Source organism: Egretta garzetta, unplaced genomic scaffold (genome assembly GCF_000687185.1).
Source record: "Egretta garzetta isolate BGI_Z169 unplaced genomic scaffold, ASM68718v1 scaffold44, whole genome shotgun sequence".
In the NCBI taxonomy this organism is placed as follows: Eukaryota; Metazoa; Chordata; class Aves; order Pelecaniformes; family Ardeidae; genus Egretta; species Egretta garzetta.
Window position 1 is genome coordinate 563,263 of NW_009259490.1, and position 10,758 is coordinate 574,020.

The 10,758-nt window shown below is 48.0% G+C and overlaps 2 protein-coding genes across 2 annotated transcripts in view; both read right to left on the reverse strand.

The window, feature by feature from the left end:
• The window catches only part of TNNT3 (troponin T3, fast skeletal type), a 45,526-nt gene extending 36,293 nt beyond the window's left edge, over nt 1-9,233 (reverse strand). The window contains exon 1 of the mRNA XM_035892860.1: nt 9,230-9,233. Coding sequence (XP_035748753.1) covers nt 9,230-9,233 — 4 coding nt within the window. The remainder of the gene's footprint in view (nt 1-9,229) is intronic.
• The window catches only part of LSP1 (lymphocyte specific protein 1), a 52,851-nt gene continuing 48,544 nt past the window's right edge, over nt 6,452-10,758 (reverse strand). The window contains exon 12 of the mRNA XM_035892853.1: nt 6,452-7,824. The gene's annotated coding sequence lies outside the window, so the exon portion shown is untranslated. The remainder of the gene's footprint in view (nt 7,825-10,758) is intronic.

Sequence of the window (10,758 nt, forward strand, 5' to 3'; positions counted from 1 at the left end):
CCCCCCCTTTTCTTCTCTCTGTCCCACTCCAGAGAAAGGGCCTCTGCACTGGGGTTTAATCAGCAGTTCAAGGTTAGAGTAGATGCCCTACGTTCACCAAAGCTGCCAATAAAAAGGCAGATCAGATAGTGACTAAGTATGCTCTGGGAAAGGACAGAATATATAGGTAATTAATTACTTTTCTGTTCCTGGGTAAAATCCAATGACCTGTTTTATGCAGCCAGTCAAGCAGAGATCAGAATAGCCTTAAACTTCAAAATCAGCTCCTCTATTTAAGTACCAGCAGACTGCTGCCATTTTACTGGCAATGATGGGATCCTGAGGAATCTGAAACACAACTCAAATGGCCAAAGACCAGGCTTCCTCCCTGGCTCCTCTAATACCCCCCTTCAGCATCCAGGCTCGGGATCTTGGTCCTCAGTTTGTCTCTCCCTCCCCCAGCTGGAAGAGACCCAGTCCAGCACTCACCACACACAGCAATTAACCTCTGGTGGCAGCTGCTCAGATACAGGGGAGAGAAAATATTTGCCAGGTTGAGGGTTCACCTACCTACATCCTGGAGAGTGGCTAGGGAACCTCAGGGTACCAACACCCTCTCCTGATAGGAGCCCACAACAACTCAGACATTCAGGGGCATAAAAAGGAGAAGAAAGGGCAACAAACAAGCTGTCTCTCATTACCTAATCACCACATTACCTAATCACCTTATTGCCAAATTACCTGTGTATGCCTCCATCCACTTCCCTGATCCTGCTCTTCTCCTCCTTGCATCTGGTGGGAGGGAATCAATCAACACCTCCATAGAGGACTCTAGTGTGTAACCCCTTCTGTGAAATTTGGTCAGTGGGAGAATCTGCCCCCATCTTATCCCCTCTTAGCCTGTAAGAGCAGAAACTCTACATGTTTGCATACAAAATAGGGAGGGATCTGAACACCTCCTACTTCAGCATCAGATGCAAACCTAAGCAAGCCTTGTGCATCATTCATACAGTGCACGCCGCAAATACACTCATTAGACTTGTGTGGTTTTGGTGGTGACAGTGGCAGAGCAGGGTACCACGTGTCCTTGGGCATTTTTAAATTCTGTTGACATTTTCTTATTCAAAATGTCTTTTCTTCCAAGTTTCCAGTTGGGTTGGCTCTGGTTGTTATTGCCTGTTTTTTTTCCCCCAGCATTTTCAGCGTTAGAGACACACAAATTCACCAGCACTCCTAAAAGATGACGGAAGTTTTGAGTTGTTAAAGTCATCAGCCAAAGAGGGATTAATTGCATTAGGGTATTTGCATGAAGGATTGAGCACCTACCCCCCAATTCCACAGGTCAGCGCTGCTGTAAGGAGCAGGGTGTCCTGCAGAGCCAAGTGTGATCTCCTCCGTCATCAGAGAGACAGAGAGGGAGAAAGCAAATGGAGCGCTCGCCTCCAACAGCAACCCAAAGATGTATCTGCATCCCTTCCATGAGAACTGGCCGTCTCATCAGATGGGCCACAGCTCTGATGGATGTGGGAAATGCTTTGCTATCTTGATCCATGACAGAGTGACTGAAAGCCAGATTAGAGACACATTACTGCACAGGGTCAATGAGCAGCAAGGCTTAGCAGGGTGGTACTGGAGAAGAAGCAAGAATTTGCCTTCGGAGTTGGTTTTCTGACGTAGCTTGCCAGCATTCCAAAAGCCAGATGGAACAGACCAAGCTTAACCTGGGTGTAAAGCTGCTTTGGAGACCTCCAGAGAAACTGCTCTTGCATACCCCCATCTCCCTGTGAGCATATTTAACCTACCAGCTGCCTTGGCACCCCCACTAAAAGGCTGCGAAAAAGCAAAGCCCAAGCTGGATGACAGCAGCGAAAGGGGATGAAATCCCCAGGGGCCAAGAGGATGTAAATAACAGCATGGTGTTTCGTCAGCTCACGTGTTTGGCCAGGGCAAAAGTGGGCATTGGTGCCATCCTTATCAGCTCACTTTAGCAGTCTCAGCCCTGATCTTTGAGTCAAACTGCACGCAAACCCCCAACCAAAATTCACCAAACCAATCAACTCCAAACCCTCTCTGCTCCCAGCGCAGCATTTTCTGCGCTTGCATGCTCCACATACAGCACACCCCTTGCCAGGAACAAGCAGAGATGGAGCCAGAATTTGCACTCCCCCTCTCTGGGGACAGTAGCAATCAAAGCACAGCTCCAGATTTGCATTTTGCAACCCTGACTTTTGCAAAACAGTAAATCTGACCAGCAAACTTGAAAAGCCTCCAACTGTTTTCATTGCCTGGAGCTACTCTGCTAGAATATCTGTCCTGGCAACATCACCATCATCTGCCCTTCACCTCTCCAGTACTTTAGATGCCAAACTTTGCAGGGCTAAAGCTGGGAGCATGTAGTGGTGTTACTCGATAGCCCTTCTTCATGCTAATTTTAGTTGATGGAACTTTTTATGCTTTCAGAAAGGAGTCGCTTTATTTATTTTTGAGAAACCTCTGGTACTTATCGGATACTGTAAATACTCTTTTCCATCTGATGTTTTGAACTTACCTACAGGGCTCTCAAAATCGCAAGAAAACAGCACCCAAAATGATCTCCAAGGAACCTGAAATTACCTGTTAATTTTGTAAACCAAATAACATGATGCACCCAACATGCAAGTGATTGCAGATGGAAACAAATTACACATCAGTAAGTACTGAATTTCATCTTTCTTCAGTTAATATTGATTCCTGACTTTTGTGGTAGACTATTGCTCCATCATTTTGCTGTTTGCTTTGGGAGATGCGCTTGCTCCATCTGCTTTAGACACCTAAGACACAATCCCTGTAGGATTCGGGAGATCCCCCTTGGATACCCTAGATCTAGGCTAGATGTCTCTCTGAAGATAAGGGATCAGGCTAGACAACTCGAGACATAGCCGGGGCTCATCCTCAGGCTATTTACACCTATATGGACAAGACAGGCAGTGAGGACGAAGCCTGAGCAGCAGGATGGGAGCCAGGACCAGCATCTGGAGCTGCTATCTTGGGCTGTCCCTAGAGGAGGTGAGCAAAGCAGCCACCCACAGCCTCTCCGCAACCTTGGGGAAGGACTACCTAGCCAACCAAACAGCTTGCATGCCTTAAAATGCTTGCTCATATAAATTCCAGTGATATTTTCCCCCAACTTTGCTCCAACCTCCCCCCCATTCTCCCCATGACCCTGAAAAGCGCCAAGCCCATGACACTTTTTTCTATTTATTTGAAGGATGCATGCCTTTAGCATTACTAATCCACTATTACTTAGAGTTATTGTGAAGAGATTGAGCACCTTTTTGAAATTTATGATCTAAATCAAATTGTTCCACTGCAACCAAAACCCTCAGGGGACCCAATGCAAAATCACAGGGAAATCACTTGTGGTTGGTCTCATTATCAGGATCCCTGTAATAGGTCCATCATTTCTGAAGCAAATGCTACCTCCAATTGCACTTCTTGGCACCGTCAGATCCATTCTTTACCTGCTTTAAAACATGCATATACATCATGCAGCGTTAGTGCAAGCATGTTGAGCTGACAGGAACTACCAACAAACCGACCCCGCACCTTGTTCAGGAGCGTATTGACTGCCACCTCCTTATTTATAGCTGCCCCGCTCTTGGAGCTTGTTTATTTTCCTTCCCTAAGGTGGTGGTGGTGGCAGGAGGGGAAGCTCTGACATTCAGGCCCAGGTGTCTCCGAGTCTGACCTTTCCTTCAAAGTGCAGAAACTCCAGACACGTTTCAAGGAAGAAAGTCATTTGGAAACTTTAGATTCTCATGTCTGCCACCTCACTGGAGGCCCAGTGCAGAGCTGCAAGCAAGGGTTGAGCAGATCTGTTAATTAGCCAATCTGGGTACATAAGGATGGTCACGAAAATGAGTCTATAATTATTTTATGCCTGGAAAGAGAACTCGATAAAGTCTAGCCCCCAGTCTTGAGGCAGAACAAGCGCTATATAAAGACACAACATTCAAAGCAGACTTCAGTTTTCCATCAGTGAAGTTTTCCCCAAGTTTAAATAACATTTTATGGCCTGCAGAAAATAAGCATTGCAACGGTCATGGGCCACGTTTTTCAATCCCATCTCGCAGACACTCATGTAGAGTTAAAGCTTGTTGGAACAAAAGCAGCCCTGAAGCCTGCTATGGAAAGACGAGCAGCCCATTTCAATATTACCATAGCCCCCAAAGATTCATTTGAGTGGGTGCTGTACAAAAAGGACATTCCCCTTCTGCATAATCTAGACATACAGGACAGGGAAAGAAGAAATTGGAGAGAAGCAACACCTTGAGGTGTGCCTCAAGGTCAGGACACTGAGAGCCCACATGGGGATTCAAGTCCCTCTCTTTGGGCACCGTTAACCTGCTGAGGGGATGGTAATTTGGGATAGCACAGCAGCGCAGGGAACACAGGCAGCCAAGCGATACAGAGACCAGGCAAGCATTGCTTTTCTCTACCAGTCCTGCAGCAAGACACTCTCAATGCCTATGTTTGTCCTTATTACATTTAAAGTGCAACAGTCCCAGGAGAAGATAAAGCTAAGGTCTTATAATGAGCCTCAGAGATGCCAAGGCTGCAAAAAAAAATAGGAGTTTTGTTATTGGGAAAAATGAATGTAAGAAAGACAGGGAGCAGTCAGCTGCTGAGTAAGACCAGAGCAATAAGTGGTGCTATCAAGAGGCACAGCCTGCTCTCCTTCACTCAGATGAGCAGGATGAGTCCCCAGGAGCACTCTTCACATCCCAAGGAGAGCAGAGGCCCCAGTGCCATGCAGAGACGCCCAGGAGAGCTGGAAGAAGGCTGGCTTTGCAAAGGTTGCAGCATAACATAAACACACACAGTGGTTTTTCCACAGCAAATTCACGTGCAGAAGCTTGTCATTTTAGCAAGAGATGAGCAGCAGCACTTCACAGATGCCACGTTTTTTCTGAAGTGAGCAATGAAACCAGCCACAACGCGCTGTGCTTGCTGCTGAGGGAAGAAACGAGCCTTCGTTCCCTCTTGGCATTGCTCAAAATACACAGCCAGAGCACCTGGGCTGCAGCATCCCTTTTTTGAGGAGGGCAGGTCTTTCACCATCTTGGTAACCCCACTGCCACTTCCCCACCACCACATGGGCACCATGCTACTTTGAAAGGAGAAACAGCACATCATAAAGTTAATTTAATTGTGGAAATATCTGCCAGGGGAAATTTAGGTACTTCATAAAGAGCTGCACACATCTGCTCCAAGCCAGGTCTTTCCCTGGTCCCTCGCCATCACTAAGAGCACTTGGGTCTCCCTAGAGAGTTCCCATGTAACCTGCTCACTTCTGTGCTGCAGCCAGAACCTGAATTACAGCGGTTGTTTCTGTTGAAACCACATTTAGGTCCACAGGGACTTTAAGTGGGGAAAATATGCCCTGCAAATTAACCCTCCTTAGAGAAGGAATCTCATACAAGAAGCCTTTGGGGCCCTTTCTGCTCGTTCCAAGTTGGCGGGGCACAGGAATAGCAACAGAAGTTTCTGGCCAACCTTTCCACCAGCCGACTGCAGAATGGAGTTGAAACAAATTGGTGGGGCCAATCTGCATGCAGGCAAGGGCACAGTAGCACTGCTCTCACCTCACGCCAGGACATCTCTATACACCCCATTGCTACTGCTCTGGCCTCACTTGAAAATCCCAACATGGCAGTGGAAGGGAGGTAGATGAGGCCAGATGGTGTCCATGCTCCATAGGGCTCTCTAAGAAACACAGACTCCCTGAATTCTTACCTCCAGGAGGAGCTGGAGCAGAGGATGGAGAGAATGAAGGTACCAGTGAGCAAAAAGATGGCAGCAAGAAGCAAGGTCTGGAAACTTTCCTGCTCCTAATATTTCAGGAAAGCATAGGTAAGGACAGCACAAACTATTTGCTGTCTCTACACCATAGAAATATTATTACTTGGAAGATCACCTCCATAAAAAGGTTTTTTATTAGATGGTTCCAGATAGGGTAGTCAGCTCATTAGAATGCTGGGTGCCTGTACAGACAGCTACATTGAGCTCATCCCAACTGTATAAGCAGGCTATAGAAGATTATTTTTTATAGCTGACATCGCCAGTGATTTCAGTTGAAGCCTGTGACGCTGCTCAGGTCTGTTAGTTGAGGAGCTAAGCTCTCTGCTTCTCCTAGCAAAAAAAAAGTTTTCTGCGCGGTTTTCCGCCTCTCACCCAAACACAGCTCATCCCCATTTCTCAGTCAACTACCCCCAATACAATGAAGACTGCAGCAAGGTGACAAGGATCTCCTAAGTGGGGCAGGCACACGGAAAGCTCCTTTCCTGCATATATCAAGCTCCTTTTTTTCTTGTCACTCATCCTGATGTTTCTTCTCCTCCACTTTCCACTCACACGGAGGCCTGCAAGGTCTTGGAGAAGGGCTTTGCCGCAGGAACTCCTACATCAACAAAATCCTCAGAGTTGCCATTGTTACAACATCTTCCTCAAATTTTATTAAATGCTTACAAAAAAAAAGAATACCCAGGACGCACAGTAAATTTAAGCAGAAAGCAAATTGATGCAGAAGAGAGAAGCTGCCCTCCCTCCAGGAGAGCAGAAACAAGTTGCAAAATTATGTTGCCATGGGAAGAGGGCAGGAATGACTTTAAAGAAGGGATGGGGACATGCTAACACCATGAAGTATGAAGACTTGAGAGCTCAGAAACAGCCCTGGGAGCCGATTTACAGATCTCAGGTCCAAGGCCGGAGTGCCACTCTCTCGGGGCTCGGTTTCCCCATGTTCACAGCAAGCCCTGATCTCCCCAAACAACTCATTGGGATGCCTTTTCACTGAGGCAGCTTCCAGCATAAGAGAAGCAGCCATTTCCCAGATATCCTGTCCCCCTCCAGGAGCAGAGCAGGCAGGTTATCAACATGCCCACCACCTCTGACATGTTTCAATCACTGGCACTAGAGCCCTCAGGTTAGAGAACAAGCAAATCCCTTTCCACAAGAAGGGAGATAATGCCAGTGATCAGCACTCCTCACCTGGGGAAGGAGACCTCCAACCATGGTAGACAGGGAGAGGAAGGCAGCAGCTATTTGAAACAAAGCTGCTATTGCCGCTGTCAAGATGGAAAAGTTGCAGGAACATTTTGGCATGGGTACATAACTGTGATTAAAGGGTGATCTGGGAACTAAAAAACAGAAACAAAAACAATGCAGGACAAAGCCGAACGTGATTTGATGTACATAGAGTAGGTGGAAGTCCCTCAAAGCAGATGCTGTAGAGGGACAGAGGCTGCGTTGTAAACAGGGGAAGACTTTACCCACAGCTGGCACCAGCAGGGTGACAAGTGGTCCTGGCAGTCTCCTCACACACAAGATCTGCCTGCTGCCCTCCTTTCAAACACTGATTATTTTCCCAGGTTTCTGTTGAGCTCCCTCTCCCCCACCACCCAGCCACCAAGAGCCACAAAAGTAGAAATTCTTCATCATGTAGCAAAAGCCCTGCCAGCTCGGCAGGGCAGCAGATCCCTCTCTTCCAATGCTTGAGAAAGAAGAGAGGGAGCAGAGCCACAGTCTCCCATCTCCATAGCAGAGCCAGGTAAAAAAAAATTAAAAAAAAAAAAGCCAAAGAGGCACATAGAAGGTTAAAACAGGGATGGGTTTTGCCAGCTGATCTAGTTCCTTTCATCCAACTGGAGGCAGCATGGGGTATCGCTCACACCCCGAGAGGAGTCAGGCTGTACCGAAGCAGACTCGTATCAGGCAGGAGAAGAGAAATATCCTTCAGTTATCTTCCGTGGAGCAGAGAAAAAAATAGTGGCATTGAGGGTTGCGTTGAACCAGGACCAAGCTCAGCTGCAAGACAAGAAAACAAGAAGTTTATGCATACCATCTGGCCTGCCACGAGCAATACCCTTGGCTATACAGGGGCAGCATCTAGTTTAGCAGTTACAGGTGGTTTTCTCCTACCCAATTCCAGAAAGCCCTGTGAATCAGGCCATAAAGCTTCAGCACCACAGGACAGCCAGCCATGCCAGGCAGAGCATGATGCTGAGAGCTGCGCACCCAGCAGAGGTCACGACTGCCCAGTCTGAGGGAAGGACGTGCTCCTGCCCAGCCGCGATCAGCGGGTTTCCTTCAAGTCTAAGAAAGCCACTAAAGCAGAGAGCGTGTTCCTACAGCCGCCGGCATCCACAGCTCTCTGCTTGGGACCATCTGCAGCGGTATCAGGTTCCTGCAGCTCTCGATCTGCTCTGCGCGTGACAGCTGGTGCAGCCAAGGGACTCCAGCTCACAAATGACTTTTCCATCGTGTGATAAATGACTCCTCCACACCAACACTCTCCCCACCGTTCCCAGTTTGGGACTGACTGCAGATGGAGCAGACTCCAGGAGAACAGTTGGGGTCCAAGAGTGGGTGACCTCCCCTCCACCCACAAGCACTCAAGCAGCAGCAGGGAAACTTAACCCTTTGAAAGCCTCTTGGCTCAGCTTCTAGCTCCATTTCCTTCCAGCTTATCACAAACCCACCCAAGTTTCTCAGGCAGTATTTTCTCTGTTGTCCCTGGGTTTTCAGCTCTGGCCTTTCCACTGGCAATAAAGCAAGTCTGTCTGTCCTTTTGCTTTTGCTTCACTGCGCAGCAGGGGGGAAAGATGCTCAGAAATCTTGCTTGTTGCAGAATTTCTCCTGAGCACACAAAGCTCTGAAGGAGACTCATCAAGCAAAGCCAAGCATGACAGGGAAGGCAAATAAATGAAGAGCTGATTTCCTTTTGCTGTCTCTTAGCATCTCTCTGCCTCACTAGTCAAACACACAGACTCTGGCAAAGTCACATGCCGTGGAAGTTACCACCCACAAGGTCTCCAAGACCCACAGCGCAGCAGGATTCAAGTCAGATGGGAAGCTGGGATAGTAGCAAGAATGATTTTAAGAGCACAGACTGTTGTAAGAGCCAACAAATCTTGAGGTTATAGGGCACAAAGCAGCCTCTCTGTTTGGGAACAGAGGGAAGGTTTTCCTGGTGCACGCAGACTATATCTAAACTTCCCACTCCAAGATCCCCCACACCCTCCTTGGTAGCATCTGGAAGTTTGCAGCAAATCCCAAGCAAGATCCTGACACCTGTGGGAAGCTGCATTTTTCTGGGGTACCACAGCCTGTAGGAGAAGGAAAACACTTAAAGAGCTGATCAGTGGTTGGGCCCTGACTCTTTAATATTCCCAACACAACAAACCTGGTCAGCCTTGTAATTCTGGCTTACCCATGCTGCTAGACCACAGCTTATCTTGTAGTACAGGCTGTCCATGGGACCACATTAAACAGGAGCAGATGAAATCATTCCACAATCAATCCTAGCATTAGATGCACGTACTAGCTCACCTTGCAGCAGATAAAAATCACCCAAGCAACCACCAATCCCTACACAAACAGAACCATAGTAGTGTTGCACGAAAGCAAGTATGCACCTCTCCAATGGAGGCATTTTGGCTTTCTGACCCAGAAGAATCTAGACTATCCACAGGGCTGGGGAAGAGAGCAGGTATATGATGAAGGAATGTGCTTTCAGCCTTTTTTTTGAAGACTTGTTTCTAAGAGTAGCTCTCGGAAAAGAGCAAGCCCTAATCCCGGCCTCGCGCCTAGGGCATGAAGCCGATAAGCCACTGGGAATGCCCAACAGTTGTCACCCTCAACTGGCACAAATCCCCTCCGAGCCCCTCGCCGAAACAGTGGGAGGTTTCTCATGCCTGCAGCTGAAATAAATGCATCAGTTGGTAGCAGCCTACCACTTGCTAGACCCTGCCTGGACCCTGCCCACCACAGCCTCTGCTCTGGAGGACAGCTCGCCCACTCTGGCGAGGGCTGGACCTTGGAGGCTTTGTGCCACCTTCTCAGTGCTTTCATTTGCTGCTGCTTTTTTTTTTTTAATTATTTATTTATTTTGAAGAGTCATCCTCCTTTCCGCCATCCACAACCAGTTTTGTAAGATACACCACCTGCTTGCTTGGTACAGATCAGCTTCCCAGCCCGGTGCTGACAGCAACACTGCAAGCCCAAAGACAACACCGGGCACTCAAGCACCAATAGCTGTTATGCACTTTTGAGGGTTTTATTCAGGATAATTTTCTTACACAATAGGTATCACACTACACACCCACACTAGCCAGAGCGGGTTGGGAGCCACCAGCAACTGAGCGGAGCACATGCAATAGCCCCTCTGGGCAACACTGACACCAGCCCACTTCCTCTTCCTCATTTCAGGATGCTCAGTTACGTCCGGCACCAGGGATTAAGGGGCTCAGTGATTTATGCCTCATTTCATAGCAAAACTCAGCAACTCTGTGCTGAATGAGAGCCAGGGCAGAGTCAGATTTCTTTTTGGGGGCTGCCAAAGAGTCATAGCAGGTCAGAGGCTGGGTGCTTGGTGTTCCTCAGCCTTGCTCAGGAAGAGAAAGAGGAGAACTGAGACTAGTTTTAATCCGTCTCCAACACAGACCCTTAGCTCGACTGCAGGAAATCTGACTGGTGCTCACCAGAAGGGAGAGGAGATGGTGGTGAGTCAGCAACAGAGAGCAGGAAAAGCAGTCATGCATTCCCCTGGGGACAGCACAGTGTTAGCCAAAGGGAGCCCACCTGCAATTGCCATGGGGGATAATCATAGAATCACTTTGGTTGGAAAAGACCTTTGAGATCATCAAGTCCAACCTTTAACCTAACCCTGCCATCCCACCACTAAACCATGTCCCTAAGCACCTCATCTATCCTTCTTTTAAAGACCAAACACAGCCCACA